Source organism: Schistocerca gregaria, chromosome 6, assembly GCF_023897955.1.
Source record: "Schistocerca gregaria isolate iqSchGreg1 chromosome 6, iqSchGreg1.2, whole genome shotgun sequence".
Lineage (NCBI taxonomy): Eukaryota > Metazoa > Arthropoda > Insecta > Orthoptera > Acrididae > Schistocerca > Schistocerca gregaria.
The window spans coordinates 290,689,387-290,712,885 of NC_064925.1; the positions used below are offsets into that span (position 1 = coordinate 290,689,387).

Genomic DNA, 23,499 nt, shown 5'->3' on the forward strand with positions numbered 1-23,499 from the left:
TTTGGCCACACTCTTCATCAGTAAAGAGAGACACACCATTCACACACATAGGCAAGCACACCTCATGCGCACATGACCTCCAGCTCCAGTATTCTGGCCTGAGATGCTGGAGTTGGTGGTCGTGTGTGCACAAAGTGTGCCTGCTCATGTGTGTGAATTGTGTGTGTCTCTCCCTGTTAATGAAGGCAGTGGCTGAAAGCTGTATGTTAGTCTCTTTTAATTGTGCCTGTCTGCAAGTTAACATGTCTTCCTTATGGAAGTAGCAATCTGTCTTTTCCTACATTGCTGATATTCCTACCTGGAGTTTCCATTGTTAGACACGATATATGTATGCTGCAAAAAGTGGCAACTGACTGAACAATAAAAAGTATGGGATCCTCCAAATGAGCACAAAAATGAAACCATTAAATTTTGGTTACACAATAAATAACAAAAATTTTAAGGTTGTTGCTTCATCTCAATGCCTAGGGATTATGGTTACGAACAACTTAAACTGGAACCATCATGTAGAAAAATCTTGTTGGGAAGGAGAACCAAGGACTGTGTTTTATTGGTAGAACACGTAGGAGATTCACCAGATCTACTAAAGAGACTGCCTACACTACACTTTTCCCTCTTCTGCTAAAGTATTGCTGCATTTTATGGGATCCTTACCAAATGGGACTGACGGAGGACATTGAAAAAGTTCAAACAAGGGCAGCTTGTATTATCATACATAGGGAAGAGAGCACCACAGATATGATGAGTGAGTTGGGGTGGTAATCATTAAACCAAACATATTTTTCAGTAAGCGAGATCTTTTCACAAAATTTCAGTCAGCAGCTTTCTCCTCTGAATTAAAAATGCCTAGATGTGGAGAAATGAACATCATAACAAAATAGAGTTTGCATGGAAAGATTTAGGTCTTCACTTTTTTGTCACACTGTCCAAGAGTGGAACAGTCAAGACAAGAAGACACTTAAAGAAGACCCTCTACAAAGCACTTGGATGAGAACTGCAGAGTAGTGATGTAGATGTAGAAATCTTCATTCACAAGTCCAATCTGATATTTTATAAGCTCGTATTTATCTAGTAAGCAACAGTGTCAAACAGTATCACAAGTCTTATAACCCCATGGAATATGGTATTAACTTGGGTGCAGCTATCTATTGCCTTCTTGGTCTCATGGATAGACTGAGCTGCATAACACAATGAATAAATAAGTTTCACCATTTTTTTCAATCAATGTTGTAAAGGAGATTTTCACAATTCAAAAATTTCTATAATATGTGAAATAATTTTACAAAATACTTGTGTCAGCATTATAGAACTACAGTAATGAACATTTGACCAACAACTCTTCTAGATGACCAGAATGACCTGTGATATTACCAACATTTTGAGGGAGAGACATCACTGCTCCAGTAACCTGTCATAAACTATTGCTACAAGGGAAGGTTCCTTTTTCTTTAAAAAATAAAAAATATAAAATAAAGTGTTTTCTGATGATTTATGCCTTACATTTAAGTACAGAAAGTTCAGTTAAATTTGATATCCTACCTCTTTGCACGAAGCTGAAATGCCAGGTCATAATTATTTCTGTTACATCCTTCAGGACAAATTGTTTCATCAAGTTTTATAGGTCCTATTTCTCCTGATTCTATACTTCCAAGGTCTTCATCCTCATCTTCAGAGCTTTCTTCTGAAGTTGATGACTCTTCATCAGATTCTGTGAAATATTGAGTGTTTTCATTACTGGTACGGTTTATATTAAAAAATAATATAATATGATAATAATAATATAATATAAAATAAAAAATATATTGAAAAATAAGTATTGGACTACAATGTGCTTATTATGTAGTCTACTTATTATTTGTTGTATATGTACACACACACACACACACACACACACACACACACACACACACACCAAGGATGCAGTCTATTTCATTGTAAAATGATCAACATCTGATAAAGATACTTTATATTTTGGTACATATTTGACAGATAAAACACACATTAAAGCAGCATGACAGTATTTGATAAATTGCTCGGTTGTACACTTATCACTGAGGAGGAATGCCTTCCAGTAATAACTAATGCAATAGCCTGACAAATATTGTCTTAAAATTTAGTTTAGTTCTGCTATACCTGTAAGCACTCATAGTTGATATCTGTTGCTAAGAAAGAGCATCTCAGTTCATTAATTTATGTATGACTCATCCCACATATCCAAAATCGTGATTCCATTTTCACAGTGTTCAGGATCAAAATTATACACATGGCAGGGGACTTAAACTAACTACTTTACCTCAAGGAACTAATGGTTGAAAATAAATATTTATTTTTTTATTGGCATAAAAACTAACATCTTTTACTAACTACTTTACGACAAGGAACTAATGGTTGAAAATAAATATTTATTTTTTTATTGGCATAAAAACTAACATCTTTTATCAAAATCTTAGATACACAGCTATTGCTCAAATCTGCTCAATTTCATCTGTCTGTGACTTGGAAACAATCAAAGCTGCATACCTTGGATATTTCCATTCACTCATAAAATACTTCACCATGTTCAGAGAAAACCAGTCCTGAGCAAATAAAGACTTTATTGCACAAAAGAGAGTCAAAGAACATTCAAACAGGTGCTGGAAGGTTCCTTGGGAAATGTCAGCTCATTCTTCGAGGAGTGCTGCACTGAGGAGAGGTATTGATGTCAGTCAGTGAGGCCTGGCATGAAGTTGGTGTTCCAAAACATCCCACAGGTGTTCTACAGGATTCAGGTAGGACTCTGAGCAGGCCAGTCCACTACAAGGATGTTATTGTCGTGTAACCACCCTGCCACAGGCCATGCACTATGTATGTACACACTCTGCCAGATGACGTTCTCCGGGCATTCGCTACACTCACACCCTGCCATCACATTGTATACCATGATCTGCCACCCCACACAATTTTTCCACTGTTCAGTCATCCAATGTTTACACTCCTTACACCAAGTGAGGCATCATTTGGCATTTACTGGCTCGATAAGTGGCTTATGAGCAGCCACTCGACCATGAAATCCAAGTTTTCTCACCTCCTGTCTAAGTGTTATACTACTTGCAGTGGATCCTGATGCAGTTTGGAATTTGTGTGTGATGGTCTGGATAGATGACTGCCTGTTTGCCTATTACACATTACAACCCTCTTCAACTGTCAGTGGTCTCTGTCGGTCAACAGAGGAGGTTGGCCTGTACGCTTTTGTACTGTGCATGCCCCTTCATGTTTCCACTTCACTATCACATAAGAAACAATGCACCTAGGGATGTTTAGGAGTGTGGAAACTCATGTACAGACGTGTAACAAGTGACACCCAATCCCTGACCACATTCAAAGTGCATGAGTTCTGCACAGCCCCATTCTGATTTCTCACAATGTCTAATGACTATTAAAGTCACTGATATGAAGTACCTGGCATTGGGTGGCAGCACAATGCACCTAATATGAAAAACATATGTTTTGGGGTGTGTCCGGATACTTTTGATCTCATAGTATATTTGACCATAAAAGTGTTACCTAAACATTGGATAAGCCACTAAACTTTTTTCTGGTAAGTCACAACATGTTCTCCTTATCTGACACACATCAATGAAGAACTATGGTACACTACAGTTACAGGTACAATGAAGGTGGGAACATAAGGCAAAAACTCGCCTACTCAAATCTATTTGCATAAAATTTGAAATTAAAATGAATGATCACAGTAAAATTTGTACTATATTTATGATAATCCCCTGGTTATTTAGCATTTATGTAGGCAGTATAAAAATGCAATTTACATCTAATAACTATTTCTTATGACCCCCAATGAATATCATTGGCAAAACAGAAAAGAACTGTCTTACTTCACTCAAATATTTCTGACAGATAATTCGTAACAGATACTGTAAACGTCAATCAACCATGCTCATTGATGAACTATGGTTAGCCAACAGGACATAGGAAAAGGAACCTACCATAGACAACATGCATTTATAGGCAGCACACTCATTATCAAAATTTCACATCCTATATGCTCCATTCAAAAGAACACACACTGATGCTAATTCATAATTCTGAACAATACTCTGCCTGGAGGCTGGATGAAGCTGTTTCAAAGTAGAAGTCTTTTTCTTCTCATCATCCATGCAGCCTCTTTCCACATGCTGCTCACTCATAGCACTTTTGATTGGATTTAGGTTCTTCTTTGTGGTTCACTATCTGCTAACATGCTACAGAGCCTTGAGTGTCATCCTTACATACTTTTGACAGACAAATAACAACCACCTAAGGTTATTTGGTCCAACTATTTGCACTAGTCTGAGATATGTTCACATATCTTGCTTCCATCTAGCCTCTTTCTAATTGCATGCAGTTCTAAATTAGCATGTACATTACTCATGATGTCCACCTTCTTCTTTAGCACTTAAACACCTTTCTACCACAAAGGGCCTCCCTGCCACATATTTTTCAGACTCAGCTTTACATAAGCTTCACTATCTATTATCCTTCTCACCATGTATCAGTTAAACTATCTCGCAAAGCAAGTAACATAAATATGTCTGCAGTAAGTAATTGTACCCTATTTGTGGCCATTTAATTCAACTCAGTTTGAAATTTTATAAATTACATACAGTACCTCTTCCAGTGTCTGCTATAAACTATACTGAAATATTATACTTTATTGTACAGATAAGAAAATTTCATCTTCTGCAATTGAATTTATTTGTAGACTTATTAACTAAATGGAATACGTTTTCAGTTTTGATTTACAAACTTTTTTATTGCTGTATGACTTAGGTTTCAGGTTATAAGTGCATTTTCTGGTACATACCTGTTCCCAAAGATGAGAATCAAGCAAAGGTAAACACGTCAACTTTTGAAAATATTGATTCTTGTCTTATACTGTAAAATTTATCTCTGCTTACAATTTTGACAAAACTGCATATGGATTTACAATGTTTACTAGGACAGAATTTACAATAACTATGACTAAAATGTAATAGAGAGGATCTACACATAGGAATGGAATTTTGGTACATGAAAGAAGGTTTTTTTCTGTCTAGGGGTTGCAGTATTGTCCAAGAGGAGCAAATAATTGAAATGAGTTTGTCCATTCAGCAATAAATGTAGCAATGCACAAATCTGTTTCTTAATTTCTATAATTTTTAACTGAGTGAGCTTTGTTCCTTTTCTCCCTATATGTAGGACTTCTGTATCTATGAGGCATTTGCAGTTTTCATTTATGCAATATTTGGCAAAGGACAAACCTGGCTTCTTCAACCTCCAACTTCTATGGTGTTCTATGAGCCTAGTGTAGATTGGCCTCCAAGTCTGTCCAATATAGCAACACTGACTGCAAATTATCTTATAAAACCCACTGCTAGTACTTTATCTTTTGAATTGAAGAGACATGAGATCAGTGGTCTGGTATATTAACTTGTGCCCACACTAGGTAAAGCACTTCATAAAATTTTTCATATTGATGCCCCACTATGTGATTTAGAAGAACACCATCATCATCATCATCATCATTTAAGACTGATTATGCCTTTCAGCGTTCAGTCTGGAGCATAGCCCCCTTATAAAATTCCACCATGATCCCCTATTCAGTGCTAACATTGGTGCCTCTTCTGATGTTAAACCTATTACTTCAAAATCATTCTTAACCGATCCAGGTACCTTCTCCTTGGTCTGCCCCGACTCCTCCTATCCATGAATCTCTTGGGTAACCTTGCTTCTCCCATGCGTGTAACATGACCCCACCATCTAAGCCTGTTCACCCTGACAGCTACATCTATAGTGTTCATTCCCAGTTTTTCTTTCTTTCCTCATTGTGGACACCCTCCTGCCATTGTTCCCATCTACTAGTACCTGCAATCATCCTAGCTACTTTCATATCCGTAACCTCAACCTTGTTGATAAGGTAACCTAAGTCCACCCAGCTTTCGCTCCCATACAACACAGTTGGTCGAAAGATAGAACGGTGCACAAATAACTTAGTCTTGGTACTGACTTCCTTCTTGCAGAAGAGAGTAGATCATAGCTGAGTACTCACTGCATTCGCTTTGCTACACCTCGCTTCCAGTTCTTTCACTATGTTGCCATCCTGTGAGATTATGCATCCTAAGTACTTGAAACTGTCCATCTGTTCTAACTTTGTTCCTCCTATATGGCACTCAATCCATTTATATTTCTTTCCCACTGACATTACTTTCGTTTTGGAGGTGCTAATCTTCATACCATAGTCCTTACATTTCTGATCTAGCTCTGAAATATTACTCTGCAAACTTTCAATCGAATCTGCCATCACAACTAAGTCATCCGCATATGCAAGACTGCTTATTTTGTGTTCACATATCTTAATCTCACCCAGCCAGTCTATTGTTTTCAACATATGATCCATATGTGAAGAACACCTCCTCCACAAAATTTTTGTGAAAGTGGGAAGTAATGAAAGGTGCCACAACCCTTCACCTTGGCTCTTTTCATTTCGTCTTCTTTAATTATGCAACTGCACGGGAGCTGAATTAGTTTAACAGAAGTCATGAGATCACAGCGATTGTAGCAGCTGAGTTCTTGTCTCTTCTTAACCTTCTGTAATCTAACTTGGTACTGGGCATATCAATTTGTTTTCTGTGTGAGCTTCAGAATAGAGGATTGCTGTGCAGGTATATGAGGGTCACCATGTTGGTAAGAGGGGGCTGGGGGAAGGGGGGGGGGGGGGGTGAAAGGTACTTTGCCAAATGGTGAACAGCTGGACAAGCTATTGTCTAGTTTATAGCATGGTCTGCAGAATGACCAAGATAAAAGCATTTATTTCAGGATACAGAACTCTGTCAGCAGAAACAATTACGCCATCAGTTGCAACTTTTGAGGGGATTGGTCAATGGGTTTTGTTGATGAGAAGGGAAAAGCAAGCCGTGTTTTAGAGACAGAAAATATCAGATGTGGACATGTCACACTCGGGAGATGCTGGGAAGAGTTGTGGCTGTGCTTTCAAGTAGCAAAGTCATCTGGAGTCCAATATTCGAAAACCCAGCTGCTCGATCACAACACTGAACTTCCAACCAGAGAGCCATGGTGTCTCCACTCTGCTCACATTACATTTAAGATTATAGTAAGCATCACTTACTTACAGCTCTGGCATATTAGGACAAACCAGATATTTTATTTTAAATTCATGATAGGTTTTACTGTCACATATTTTTAGTGCTTCCTCAGAGCTTTGGGATTCTTAGGTTCTTGTTTCAGACAAACAATCACTGTGATTGTCATAGTCAGGTTACAATCATTTCACAGTGTCATGTACAAGATTATTAACCAACTCCACCTCGTCTGGTAACTTTGACAACTCAGAGTGTTAATTTGCAGCTCTCATCAGAAGGTACATCACAGTTAAGTTCATATTGACATAATTCTCTTACTGCTTTGTAATTCCAAATGTATTTTGTAATAAACCATAGAGTACACTTAACTTTGAGTTTATTATCACAATCAGTCCTTTCTGTGCCAAATATTATGTCAATTCTTCCACCTTCAGATTCAGTGCTAGAGCCTAAATAACTTATATTGTAAATAAAACTGTTGCACACATTAAATTCAGTAATGAATCTCAGGATGGGCCTGATTCTTGATTAATTCAGATTCAGTTAAATTTCACTTACACAAAAATGGTGTTTTGCAGTTGGAATCACAGTTCTCATTAAACGCCACTATACAAGTGGTTTCTGCAGCTGTTCCACGAGTTGCTGGAGCATGGCGTCTATGGGCCATTGAAAACCTTTTACTTCATCACCAATTATAGGGAAAGGATTCTGACAAGACTGGAAACAACTCAAGAACCAACAGAACAGTCAAGAGCATCAATAGCAAGTCTCTTGAGTAAACAGGTGGGCAACAAGAGAAGGACATGCAGGAGAGACAGCATTGCACAATAACAAGTCCATTGAATAAATTAAGATCAAAAATAGAAAATTGAAAGAATCTAGAGGTAAAAAAATGATATGGAGGAAGATCAGTGCCAGAGGGCAGTGAAATCATGATTGACTGACAGCTGCTGCACTACTTGTCTAAAGGGCAACCATGAGCAATGGAAAATGGAAATGAGTGTTTGGCATCATTGGCCGGGAGGCCCCTTACAGAACAGATCTGGCCACCTTGGTGCAGGTGTTATTACATTCAACGCCACATTAGGTGATCTGCGTGCCAGATGCAGATAAAATTATGATGAAGACAACACAACACCCAGTCCCTGGCCGGGAATCGAACCTGGGCCCATAGGATGGCAATCCGTCATGCTGACCACTCAGCTATTGGGGCGGACACCTTGAGCAATGATAGGTCAACAGGATGACTGTGGCTCCATATCAAGTGCTGCAGCAGTGACAGCATTGTTCACAGATTACAGCAGCGCAGACTAGTGGCTGTCATTGAGGTTCAAGTCCATGCCTTATAGTAGGTGTTACTGTGTCAGGATACCAAATTAAGTACTGGTCAATGGGATATAGATGTTGTGTATTTGTGGCAGTAAACAGGAAACTGAAATCCACTGAGGCAGATATTGCATCTGCATGCAAGATTGTTTGTACAAGGCTAAATATCACTGGTAGGCATAAACTTATGACTCAATCTTCCTATTGACCACCAGACTCACACCAAGATAAAACCAAAACCTTCTGTTAAAATGCCAGATCACTAATATGTTTGTTCACCAATCACACTGTGGTTATTGAAAACACTTTAATCATCCAAGAATTAACTAGTATAATTACAGTCCCATAAATAGTGGATGTGACAAGACATCTTGCAAAACAGTACTAAATCCCAACTCTGTATACTGCTTAGAACAGATAGTTTCGAAGTTCATTCAAGATTGAAACACATCAGATCTAATGGCAACAAACAGACCCTGTCTCTTTCCTGTCCACAACAAAACTGGTATTAGTAACTATGAGGAAGTTTTAACAATGGTGATTAGCAAACTGCAAAGGGCAACCAAAAGAATGAGGAAGATTTATATGTTCAATAAACTAGGTAAACAGACAGTAGTATCATATATCAGTGAGTAACTTGAAACATTTAGTTCTGGTCAGGAGTATGTACAGGAACTGTCACTTAAACTTAGCAAAATAGTTGACTAGGCATCAGTGGCAAATACAGAAAAACCTCAAAGAGGGGGCGCAAAAGATATCTTGAGCTACCTTTACTTTTACTGTAATAAAAAGTGATCAACTCACATAAAAAGTTTAAGAAAGTTATATTTAAACTGATTATACACATATACAAGACAATTCCATCTTATGATATAAACAAGTTAAAATTGTGGTTCTCTTCCTTAAGTGATGAATTCTATGCACCTATTCTTCCTGGTGAATTGGTTAATTATGTCGTCAACAGGACAATCAATGTCAGGGTGAGTATTCAACAGAGTTAAGCCATTAAGTCGATTCTCCTTCACTGTTGACCTCAGCCATGTCTTTATATGATGCAATGTTGAAAAATTTCTTTCCACTGTAGCAAGAGATGCAAGCAGACAAGAAAATATATTGTACAGCATGTGCAAAGTAAGACAGTCACGTGCAGAACAGACAGACAACACTTGAATAACAGAATCATGATCGTTACAGGTGTTTATGTTCGTTTGCTTGTATTGAATAATCTCTCCCATTAGTCTCTTTTTAATCACAAAGAGTGATCCTTCTTCAAAGAACAGTTCAGTTAAGCACTAATTCAATTTAAGTGCCAGATCATTACTGTCATGTTTCAGTAGTTGTGAGGGCATAAGTATGTTGAATTTTAAATGATAAATATTTTCTTCAGCAAAACATTCTCTCATATCTGTTGTAACATGGTCCAGTGTTGGAATAAAAACTGTTTTTCCCAATATGTCATAGTATCATCATTATGACCGTAGTTTTCCCTGTGGCTTTGTCTACCTGAAAGATGGGGAACACTCATCTCCATGTTTAACTCTTCCATAACTGCCTTTGCCTCCTCAACAATATGAGCAAAGTGGCTATCAGCATTAGCTCTCATGCCAACGTACACCTGGAGTATCGAATCTAATTTTGCTTTTGCCATCACGACATCCAAGCTAGGGTCTCGTAAGATTTTGCTGACTGGAAATTTGATGCTCATAATGTCACTCCATGTAAACAGAGTGATGATAAACTCTCAATTAGAGAGACCTCGAAGGAGGATATTGGCTTTGGCAACCATTGTTCTACGCTTCCAACACGGAATATCTTTGAGAACTTTGCAAACTGTTCTGAGATCAGTTGTGAATTGAATAATAGCTTCATGTCACTCAACCCATCTCATTCGATAATGTGACTACTCCATAACTCGATTCAGTCAAGTTGAAAGAAACGAACAAATAGCATGCGGGATGACTGGCGGGTGTGGTGCGGGTGGCAATGCAGGCACTCCTACAAGGTGGGGCATGCACCCCATGTGCCCCCCATATGTATCTGCCACTGCTAGGCACTGGATAGATATGTACATAGTAGATAGTTTCTGATCAGAGGACCCTCCATGGTAAAAAAAAAAATAAAGAAATAAAAAAAATGCAAGGATACTTCAAAAGAAACAACAAGTGTTAAACAAGGTTTAGGACTATATAGCTGCTAAACGAAAAACAGTCAAAAGGGTGATAAGTGAAGCAGTCAATGACTACTAGAGTAAAATCTTATTAGCATGCATCGTGTCTGCAACAGACACCATGTAAATTCTGCAGCTGTGATACATATTATGTGAAGTTACAGCATCATCAGTGTGGTTTTAATTTCTTTCTTTGTTTCTTTCTTTGTGGGTTCCTGTTCTTTCTTTGTGGGTTCCTGCATTGAAAAATAAAAACACTCATAATACTGTTACTTCAGTGAAACTTGTCTAGGTGAAAGAGAAGAAAAATTGTGTTTGCTCAAGACAGAACCAGAAACTATTCAGAAACAAATTTATTTAATTCAGCATTTATGATTTTGCTTTGATACTCTCAACTTCAATTCCTGTGTCACCCGTGAGTATCTAGACACCAACTTTAGTGCCACTGAAAGCCTTTCCATATGACCAAAACTTATTTGGGTTCCATGGGAGGTAATGCAATAAGATTTTATTATGTAAATTCAAGGTGGAAGGGTAGAAAGGAAAGGAATAGGGAAGGAAATAGTGTTATCAGCTGCATCAGGATTTTATGCAGAATCAGCAGTGCTGAATGAAATTGTGTCCCAGACCAGGACTCAAACCTGGGATCTCCTGCAAACTAGGCAATGCATTGATCACTGCACCATCTGGACACAGTGCTTATCACAAACGTGTGGACTATCTTGGCTCATTCGCTGCCCCTGGCTGCCTCAAATCCCCACCTAGTGCCACCTGTCTACAGTCCCTGTCAGTGTCTTCCATACTTGCTAATTTTAGAATCACACAAGACGTTGAACAAAATCTACATACGCACAGAAGAGTTTGGATTCATTGCCCATCAAGGCAAATCAATTACAGGAATCCATGGTGTCTGTTCTTTTGGATGTGTCCAAAACAACAGACACCACGCAAAATTCACCGCTGTGATACATATTTTGTAAAACGATATCAGCTGCATTGTGACTTTATGCACAATCAGTGGCACTAAGTGACAATGTATGCCAGACTGGGACCCAAACCCAGGATTTACTGCTTACTTACTTTTTTTGTAGTGAAAAGTTTTTCCCTTTCTATCAGGTTTTACTCAGCTTCCTTGTACTAATGAACATGACAGATTAGTTGTTTAGCAGCAGGTATGGTCAGACTCTGCATGGGTACCTTTAGTTAGCTGGAATGTTTTCCATATGCAGCTTATATGCCATCTCACCTCTCAGTGATGAAACTAAAAAGTGGAATTTCTTGCCAAATTTTGATACCCTTAGTTATCATGCTTCATCACCCAACTTGGGATTTAATATATATATATAAAAATAAAAGTGGTTTTAGTATATTATTCATTTGAAGATGTCATGACCCCGATTACCCTCCCCTTAGAGCTGCACATGCCTGTACGTACCATCCCCATTGAGACCGCAAAGGCAAGATGAAACTACCATTACAGTGCACTCTGATGCATTTAAGCAGTCATTCATCCCACACTCCATATGCAGATAGTATGGGAAGACATCTAAATGCATGGTACAATGTCTTACACTTGTGTAGATGTAAAAACACACACACACACACACACACACACACACACACTTTACAGAAGTAGCTTGAAAAGGTTGTTTTGTGTCTGTTACCATATGACTTGATAAATTCCACATTGATGAAGGATTTTTTTCAGGATTATGTATGAATGAATGAATGCCATGTTCTTCGTGATGAATGGAATGGATAAATGAATGTCATTTTCCACTTTGATCTTGAGGAAAATGTTTCTATATACAACAAATGCAACAATTTTATGTTGGACAGTTCAGTAAATAACTTACTATGATCAAGCTATGTTCATACTGACAACTATATTAAAGCAGAGCATGGAGAACGTGCTAACTAACGGGTTATCTGATAGCACATAACGTCAGCTGCACAGACCAATTTTAAACTCATTCTTCTTTGTTCTTTAACCCGACACTAAATTACTTCATGCAGTTTCACAAGTTTTAAAACGAGAAAGACTAGTGAAACAATCCTATACAAAAACATTTGGCACGTCTTGTATCATAACTGTTACATGTAAATTGACAAGAGAAACAAGAAATGAAACATACACACAATAACTCAGCTACTGATGTCAAGAATGCATCTAACTGAAATCCTCAAAGTCAGTACATTGCGCACCAGGTAAGATTTGTAAAGCTAATGAGCATTTTTTTTTTAATTTAATGATGATATATTTAAAATAAAAACCCAAAACGCTTTATGCTAGAGGAAATTGAATAACTCACCATCATCTTCTTTGACCTTTGGTGCTTTGTATTTCTTCTTGTATATCTTCCTAAGGAAATCTGCAAATGGTTCATCAACTAGTGCCTCATTGAGAGTGGACAATAATTGAGCCTCTTTTTCCATTAAGTTATCAATCTCCTTCTTCCGAAAATCAATATTTGTCTGTAGCTGTTGTATCTGGAGATATGATGAAGGTAATACATGAATTACTTTTCAGCTTATGCATGCTTTTCAGAAATACAAATTATTTACAAAGTTACATTTATGTTTAGAATAATTAGAATTTTAGTTTCAATAGAGGATGGGAAAAGATACTTCTCGAAACTAATCTGCCACAAACTAAAACCCTGCACAAAACTGAGATAATATTTTACAAACAATTAATGTGTGATAACTTTAAACTGAATGTTTTTCTCACCTTGGTATTGTGTCATATTCCTCCTGAACAGCAAAACCTTACTCACAAAGTAACACACAATTCACTGTAGCTCAATACTGTTAAGTAATATGGAAATCTTGGTTTTTGTTTCTAATGTTACAGTCAAGACAATATTACACCACACTATTCCAAGGAGCAGTGACTGAGCAATGGAGAATTGGAGTATTCAACATTGTGTTGCCTCAGTTGGTAATTACTATGAAGTTAAATGTGTGATGTTAGTCGACATGGTTAGGTACTGTCTCAGTGTCTCAGAACGTCATACAGGCCTGGGTGAAGCAGTCTGAAGACAATGGCAGTGCATGACGTGAAGCATGGAGCTCCGAGAGCAGTGTGCACACCTGAAAACTTGCAGAGAGTGAAAGAAGCTTTGAATATAGTTCTCACTCTCAGTGTATCAGTAGTTTCACATTTCAGGAGTGAGACAAAGAAGTTAATGACGAATGCTTCAGGACATCACATTTCATCCTTACAAACTGAAAATTGCTCAGAAACTTACCCCAAGAGACAAGGAAGCATGAATTACAGTCTGCACTGCCATGTTTAATTTGCAGTGAATTCCTTGATTTCTTGAATAATTTGTTCATAACTGACCCAAGCCCATATTTATCTCTCGGGTTTCATCAACAGACAGAACAAACAGTACTGGTCTCCAGCAAAACAAAACAGCTGCATAAAAAGCTGATGCACTCTCCCAAGCTGACAGTTTGATTTGGATTCAGCGCTTTTGAGACTGTAGGATCATGTTTTTTGAGAATTAATATGGAGAAACATTGGCTGTTAACACAAAATGTTGTCACTATGTTACAAAACTTTGCTCAATTTTTCTTACAATGGCTTTACATTGAGCCAAAGGCTCTTTACCTTCGGCAAGATGGTGTATCCATGCTGTGTGAGACAGCATGGCCATTGTTAGTAGAATTTTCTGAAGTTATCTCTTATTTTGGAGTCATTACTTGGCCTCCTCAGTTATCCAGTCTTACTGTACTAGATTTTTTTTCCCTGTGAGGCTTTTGAAAGACCATGTATTCATGAACATTCAAGAACTCAGACAAGCCATTGCTGATGAAGCTACAATTATTGAAGGTGACCATGGTGGCAGAGGTATCACAATTTCTTGAACCGCTTTACAACAATGCACTGATTTAAATGGAAGCCATACTTCTCAAACAATTTTCAAGAAATAGTCTTGTAAGCTTTGGATAACAAATGACATATCTCAGTATATTTATAGACTATTCCACTTTATCTTTCCTGTCTCATTTTCATAATCTCATCTGAAGTATATCAGCCAGATTAGTGCTGTCCTGTACAAACATTTGTTAACTGTGAGTGTGAATGAAAGAGCTTTATCTCAGCCCATAGTTTTTTTTTATGATGTTAGATGTCTGGTGCAGAAGAAGTTCATTTAAGAAGAGAAATATCATTCTGTCCTGCAAACCAATCCTGCACCACTGCTGATGTGTGTATTAAAGACCAGTCTTACAGTAAACAGATTATCCACATATATTATAACTGTCACACTGATGAGAACAGGATTAATAACTATCGGGCAGAGCATTTCAAGTCTATAGAGATTCAGCCTACACTGAAATAGATGCATGGCCACTGAGAGAAGACTCATGGGTCTATTGGTGTTCAAATGAATGCCTTGCAGTCTGTGCACTCAAACTGGACCACCATTTGCTGTAGCAAAAACTGATTTGTCAGAAAACATAAATTTCCTTCATTTGTAATTAATATTGTTCTTGGTAAATATGAGCTAGTGTAGTAAACTTCTTTTTTGGAATTGTCTACACAGCAACATGTCTGCTTTGTTGCCTGGCACATTAAACCCAGAGACAAGTTATATCTCCTGACCCATCAATTACACTGAATTTAAAAATATATTTTGCTCTGATGTGATAAAATTTCAGTGCCTTGGGTCACTGTTGTAAGTCTACTTCACATATATCTAGTTGATATGGCAGTTTCCTGATACCATTCTGTAAATTGTTACACACTGTACTTATTAATCCCATAGCATGTCCCTGTCTTTGATGTGAATAAATTTCCTTCTTCCACAAAGTCAATAATGTTGTAATGGGTTGCCTGTTAACATTGTTGCATGGTGCATAATTGAGTGGATGGATCAAAGTGATGTAATGCAGATATCTGAACTTGAATCATGCACTTGGCTACCACAGAAGTACAATAATGTGCTTACACATGTACATAGCTCACCACATTAGATCACCAGAAAATAGTCATCATAAAAAAGTCTAATATGGTACACTATTGTGGAAGAGAACCACTGACATATTATATTTCAGTTACGGTGAGGTGACCATACAAAAGTTACACACACGTGTGTCTCTGGATTTATCCAAACAAAATTTCATCACAACAGCATTTTTGAAGACAGTAAGCTGACACATTCAAAACTACTGTGCAGTAACCCTGACATCAATTTTTTGTAGAATCTGTGACATATTCTGAGCTCAAATATAATGAGATATCTGTAACAAAGTGACTTTCCTCCATGCTAACAAGCATGGATTCCAAAAACATCAATGATGTGAAACTCGACTCACTCTTCTTTCAAATGACGTACTTAAAGCATTCAGGTAAATGCAGCATTCCTTGATTTCTGAAAACATTTGATCCTATATGACATTTATATTAATTAATGGAAAATCTCATATAAAGATGTGAAACAATTACTAACAAAGAGATAGAGGGGCTGGCCAGTACTTACCTCAGCTCAGTACAGCCGATAGAAACACAAAAAACAACCGAAAATTTAAGTTCCTAGCTTTCGGAATAAATGTTCCTTCATCAGGGAGGAGAGAGGGGAAAGAAAGGGAAGAAGGGAAAGTGGATTTAGTTACTCACAACCCAGGTTATGAAGCAACAGGGAAAGGAAAACAGGGAAGGTAGCAAAGATGGAGGCATGGTTTATCAGAGACAAGTGATTTCACTGCCACTCAGTCTGCTAATTGCTTTCAATAATCACTAGAAATGACCTTTATAAGAGACAAGTGCTTCCACTGCCACTTGGTTTGCTAACTACAGTCCACTTGACCTAAATAATAAACCATGAACATTTTGAAATAATACAGTGTCAGTCAGGGTCTACTTTCCCTGTAGTACAAGAGACAAGTACCAGTCAGTAACATGTCCCTACTATCCACTTAAAGTCCTCTAACTTAGTGCTTAGAGACAGAGATAGGCAGTCTCTGCTCAATGCTATTCCAACGAATACTGGAAAATACTACTTAGCTTGCAGTGTCGTGCACCAGAGGATATCATCATCTTCTCATAGTTGAAGTGTCTATTGCTCCATCAGATGCTGCTGAGGAGCATCACTGCACTCTAAGTGATTGGATTACTTGATGAATCTCTGTTCTTTACTACTGATGTTAGTCCATAGTCACTACTCCTTGAGCTGCAACTCACTGATCTAATATTTTGTTTCACATTGATTCTGCATGAACATGGCCCTTTGTGATATCTGGATAAAATCTTCTCGGGTTTCAAGCCAGGCCATTTCCAATAATACAATAAAATCCTCAAACTTCTGATGGCTAGCTCTGCCATTTTTGTCAGGAGTAAAACTACTGACTGCTGGGATCAGCACTATTTCCCACTTATATACCTATGATTACAGCCACTGGCACCAATCAGAGAGGGCTGAACTGATGCATGTATAGAAGGCGAGTTGGGCAGCTGATAGTAGATCTGGTGGGACCACGTGATGTCAGGTGGTGTGGGGGGCCCACGCCATTTTTTGAAACTGCCACTCCTGCCTCCCTACAAGCATTAAGCATCTGCTGTTGCTTCCTTTTGACCTACAATGCCCACCCCAGGCCCTACTTAGTGTGTAGTCCTTGTCTCTGTTGAAGATGTTGCTGTTCGTTCTAATCTCCGCTGCCTCTTTTACAACTGAGTCCCAGTATGATGACACATGAGCCAAGACTCGTGTTCTCAAACTGTATTATTTGTCCATTTTTGATGCAATGCTCAGCTATGGCCAACTTGTCGAGCTCCCTTTGCTTAATATGTCTCTTGTGCTCAATACAATGCTCTGAAACTGTGCAAATTGTCTGGCCTATATAATGCTACTGCACTCACAAGGGGCACCATACACACTGGACATGCAAAGAGCTATGTCATCTTTAACTGGGTGCAACGTATTTTGTATCTTGGGGGCAGGCCAGAACACTGGTCTCAATACATGTCTCTGCAGTAAACGTCCTAACTTCCTGCTTGTTTCCCCACAGTATGGCAGGAAAGCTGCCAGCTTTGCTTCTTCTGCTGATTCACAAGGCATGCTTCTTCATAGAGACCTGTAAGTGTTTTCAATTTCTCTTTTGCTGTAGCCATTCTCCCTGAACACAGCTCTCAAGAACTGCAATCCAGACTGTATGTGGTTGTCATCAGAAATAGCTTTGTCTCTGTATATTAAGTTCAGGGCTGCTTTCTTGTGCACAGGATGATGAAAACTACCAGTTTTCAAATATCGATCAGTGGGCGTCAGTTTCCTGTACACTAACTCATTTTGAATTAGCTCTGAATACTTGACAGTTTGTACTGGATTTACAGTGTGAAGGGCAAGAATACCCTTTTGATCATAAGTTATCACACTTACTAATTGCTCGTATTCCCTACTCACTTCATTAAATAAAACCTGTAATTGCAAGAATTGTTCACTGATGGTCATGAATGTGGCTGTTCTCCTGAGACCATAGTCTGTGAGCCTCAAAGAATATGTAAGAAATTGTTCTAAATTATTCATTCCATTTTTGAGCAATTGCTCATTAGTCATGACTGAATCTAAAGTTTTATTTAAATTTGACAATGTGGCTCTGGCTACAGTCACTTGTTCTTTGAACAATTTAAACAACTGTACTATCTCGACTCCATACCATTTTGTAATAAGCACCATATGCCTTGTCCAAGGATATGAATAAAAATGTACTAATATCCCCTACAGAATTAATAATTACTCTCTTTTGTCTCCTTACTGTTCTTGTTAACTGATTTATGAGAGATTTGGTGTCTTGCTATCATTCTACATTGTGCATAAACCCATTAACTATTATATTAAATGCCACTTGGCTAATTTTTAGTTGCTCCAGTCTCTCTTTACATTAATGAATCATTTTTAATCCTACCTGTCTCACAGTGTGAAATTTTTCATCTAGTGCTCTCAAACTCACATAGGTTACCAATCTCCAATTCATACTGGATACAGCAACATTGCCTTTATATGGTAGTATATCCCTGGTCGTATCTTTATTATGTGAATCTCCACAATACCATACATCTCTTCATACCTGTGACAAATGTAGGTCCACCATCCACCACAGATCATCAGAATCCACATCACTGCTGTTGACGGCATCATGATCGGCCATAAGTGAAATGCTAATCTTACATTTCTAACTTCATTTTAGCAATAAGGTTTCAATCTATTACTCTGTACTTTCCATTCATGTCTGATTACTGCATTACGCAATTTGACTTCTATTATTTCATGTGAGCCTCTGAAGTGGGAATCCAACTTTTTTGATCTTCCATGTGTTAGTGTCTCATCATGCAGAAACACTCTATCTTCTACCTGAAATATTCTCTTATGCTCCATCTTGCTTGCTTCTTTGGCCTCTTTTATCTCTAACTACTTGATGCGTTTCTTGCATCCTAGCTTTGAACTGATATACATAATTCTCATAATCATATCCTGTTTTGGCTGTCTCTTTCTGTAAAATTCTGGGTAAATTGTACTTTCAAACCTTAATCCAAAAGGGGCATATACTGTGTTGTGATGTGGTGTAGTATTGAAAACAAAAATAACTATAGGGGCCCCATTTGTCCCAAATGCTATGATCTTCAATTATAAAATGCTTCAAATACTTCACTAACACCCAATGTGTTCATTCCAATGTTCCATTCACTTGCACGTGGAAAGTGGCTGTCTGCATATTCTTTATTCTCAGTAATCTATGTACTCTCCTGAAAATTTGACATAGAAAATTTGAACTTTGATCTGTCAACACTACTGTAGGAATACCACACTTTAATACAATTTCTTCAATGAATTTTTCTGCTGTTGTGTCTCTCTATCAAAACTGCTACAGTAAACTTGCTCATATCATCCTGAAAAGTAAAAATATATCTGTTTCAATCTGTGGTTACATCTAATGAATCAACTATTTCCATATAACATATATCAAACATTTTTTGCTGTGTCCTTAATAACTAGTGGCATCTTCATCTTACTTTGAGTAATTTTTTTTTTTTCCATTGACATGTATCATATTTTCTAATGTATTCCTCAACACCTCTTTTCCTTCCCTTCCATGAACCATATCTCTTTAGACAACCCAAGGTTCTTTGAAGCTCTTGCTGCCCTCCTAATAGATTGTCATGTACTTCCTTTATAATCCTGGCCTCTGTCGCTCACTCAACTGTTCTTCATTTAACTCAGTAATCTCAGTTATCCTTCTGTTTTCCATGACCTGCGCCTCTTTATTACTTTGTTGCATTCTACTTAATGGCATTCAGTAATCCTGGTTTATATATAATCTCGTATGAATATTCTTATAGTTTCAGTCTTCATTTTGAATGTGATTTTTATGGGCATTTCACAGCAAAAATCCACATTAATGTCCTGTGGTCTGTTACTATTTTTAATTTCCTTCTATACATATATGGTGAAATTATTTTGTTGTTCATTCTAATGCTAAACACTCCAGCTCAGTTGCTGAGTAGTTTTTCTCTGCTCTATTTAATGACCTGGAAGCATATGCTATTGGTAGGTCACTTCCAACTTTACCTTATGATAAAATTGTGCCAAGTGCTGTTTCATTTGTGTCCATCTTAATAATGAAATGTTTCTCAAAGTCAGGGTACTGTAGAATGGGGGGACTGAGTAATTTTAGTTTTAATCCATTGACTGCATCCTGCTGTTTGTTTTATTTCAGCATCTTATGTATAGAAGCTGCAGTTCTACTGAAATCTTTTACATATTTTTGATAGATCCTACTAGACCTAGATATCCTTTCAATTCTTTCTTTGTCTTTAGCACTGGGAATATCTTCACCTTCTCTATGTTTGACTTGTTTGACTGCACTCCTGTATCAGTTATCTTACATCTCAAAAATATCACTTCCTTCTGTAAAAATTCACACTTGTCTGTCTGCAACATCAGCCTATACACCCTTAGTCTGTCAAAAATCTCCTCTTAATTTCTCACTATGTTCTCCTAAAGAACTTCTGTAACAGATAATATTGCTCAAATATATTAAACACTTTGTTCCTTCTAATCAAGACAGTGCAATATTCATTAATTTCGGATATTTTTTCATGCCCTTTTCAAATCCATAGGCATCCTCTTGTACTTAACAGCATTAAATGCTGTTTTCTTCCTGTCTTGGGGTACCCTCAACATCTGATGATATCTGCTGGCTACATCCAACATGGAAAATTACTTAGCTTTACCAACTGATCAGAATTTCTGATAAATTTGGAATCAGGAATGCTCTCTTACTGAAACCTCATTTACCTTATGATTAACAGTCAGGAAACTATATTTTTGTTTTCCACTGGCATTGACTGTTTTGAGAATTTATAATAGTGGGGCATTCCATTGGCTTTGACGTTCTACAATAATATCATCCGCTAACATTTTCTCTACATGTTCACATATCATCTCCTTCTGGGAACCTGGTACCTGATATAGTCTGATCCTGGCTTTGTGCTTGGGCAGTATCAGAAGTCTATGTTCTACTCTCTGTAAATGACAAATGGTCCCCTTTTAAATGAAGCACATCACAAGATTCACAAACCTATTTTTCTACTTCATGTTTCTCTTCCTCATTTAAGTGATCCATTTGTAAGACACCACTGACCTGTGCTATATGATTCTTGTAATACATTTCTGTTCCAGTATTTCTCCTGCCCTCCTTACTGTTGCTTCATTGTATATGGGCACCGTAATTAAGCACACTGAATTCGCATCACACTCCACTTCATTAGTGTTCACCATACTAATCATGCATTTGCCTTCAGTACTTTGTAGTAGAGCTTCTGGAAAGTATATACCCTTAAGTATTTCTTGTTTCAGCACTATTACCTCTTGACCTTCCAGAATCATGTCCTGTTGGATCCTCGTGCTATTTTTTTCTTGGGGTCCTATCATTGCAATTGTTCATAACTTTTCCTTTCCTTTTACAGGTGTCATTCTAAGTGACCCTCCTTACTGGACCTTTACTTTATTCTGTTATCTCCCTTGGAACACCACTGTCCTAACTTCCTAAACCACTATTCCCCCTCATGGAACTCATATAACTTACTCTCATCTTTCAGATCTCATTTTGAAGATCCCTTTTGTATCTTACAGTTTCGAGGTTGCCTTTATCCTGACAATGCCTCCTTCTCTGGTACTGTCAATAACAGAATTTCATACCTTGTCACTGTTGTTTGTCTCCAGTTACAAGCACAAATGAGACAGACTTTGCCCTTATCTTTTACTAGCTGAAGAAAGATACTTACAGGAAATGACAAATATACATACTATTCTACATACCTTACACTATTTTTTTACATAGTCCCAACACTGGTTCGCATGTTTCTCACATCGCAGAACTAAATTTGAGATGCCGCTGTCACAGAATTTTGTCAGTTGACTATGGAACCAATGTCAGACTGCTGTTTGGATTCATCATTACTTGTGAATCACTGTCCTGCCAGAAACTTCTTCAGTGGTTCTAAAGCATGGCAATCACTATGGACAAGGTCTGGACCATATGGTGCATGGTCCAGAAACTCCCAGTGAAATGCCTAGAGCTTTTTGATGGTTCTGATTGCCACATGTAGTCTTGCACTGTCATGGAGCAAAATCATGTAGTCCACATCAAGAACAGCTCGGCACAGGTGTGGAACAATAACTGTCAGCATTGGTAGTCACACCTTGTAGCATGAAATCCAGCAGGAGACGTCCATGGCTACCCCAGAAAGCCATTAAGATCATTTTGCCAACAAATGGCTCTGAATGGAATTTTTTTGTTACAGGTGAACCTGAATGTTTCCATGCCACACTCTGCTGCTTGGTTTCCAGCGTGAAATGCTGTATCGACATTTCATTGAGAGTAGTAACATGATCCAGGAAACCTTCACCCTCCTTTGAGTACCGTTCCAGATGATTCAGTGAAGATATTATTCACTTGCCTTTCATCATGTCATCCAACTGCTTAAGCTCTCACTGACATAAAACCTTCTGGTACCCTAAGAGCCCCAGAATGATGTCATAAGCACTCCCAAATGATACGCCAAGCTCCTGGGAAATGTTCATGATCCGCACATATCAACACACTTTCACTATTGCATCTACATGGGAAATGTTGTCATCAGTCAGCGATGAATGCGGCCTCTCCAACTGCCCATTGTTATGTAAGACTTTACGGCCTTTGTTGAAATCACAACACCACCACCACCTCACAGTTCTCAAAGCAAGACAGTTTTCCACATATGTGGGCTGCATTTCCCTGCACATCTCAATAGGCGTTCATCCCTTGCTCCATAGAAAATGATTCACACTCCATTGCTCTAATGCTGTGGACATGTGAAGAACAATCACCATCTTTAACAACTAACTGTAAACACCACGCAGTGGAGCTACCAGCAGATAATGCTGGCACGAACCAAGAAAGGTTAAATGCTGGGAACAGATATATTGACTTTGCATTTACAGCTGTAATTTGGCTAGAAAAAAATCAGAAGCAAAGATTTCTGATTTTCCCTTGTATAATCAATGACGGCTCTTTGCTGTTGTAAGAATTTTCTACCCACCAGAGCATTATAAAGGGCATCTGTTCCTTTCCTTAACATATGAGAAGTATACTTGCCTAACACCTTTGCTATTGCTATTCTTAAATTCAGTTTTGCTGTATTCGGCTTAATCATTGTGTCATGTGTTACCCCTTTTAACCTCTATACTTCTTGATGATTTACTTGTATTTTAGTGGTTGTTTTTCCTCCTTGAATAAACTTATATGTGCACCTGCATTTGTCAAAAATTTCAATGCTCTACTGAATTCCTTGCAATATGTCGTCATTACATTGTTTTCTGCCTCGTAGCCTATTACTCTCCCCTTGGC

At 37.9% G+C, this 23,499-nt stretch overlaps 1 protein-coding gene across 1 annotated transcript in view; it reads right to left on the reverse strand.

The window, feature by feature from the left end:
- The window catches only part of LOC126278856 (cilia- and flagella-associated protein 44-like), a 577,958-nt gene that overhangs the window by 108,992 nt on the left and 445,467 nt on the right, over window positions 1-23,499 (reverse strand). The window contains exons 21-22 of the mRNA XM_049979132.1: window positions 12,921-13,098; window positions 1,540-1,708 (exon numbers count right to left, since the gene is read on the reverse strand). Coding sequence (XP_049835089.1) covers window positions 1,540-1,708; window positions 12,921-13,098 — 347 coding nt within the window. The remainder of the gene's footprint in view (window positions 1-1,539; window positions 1,709-12,920; window positions 13,099-23,499) is intronic.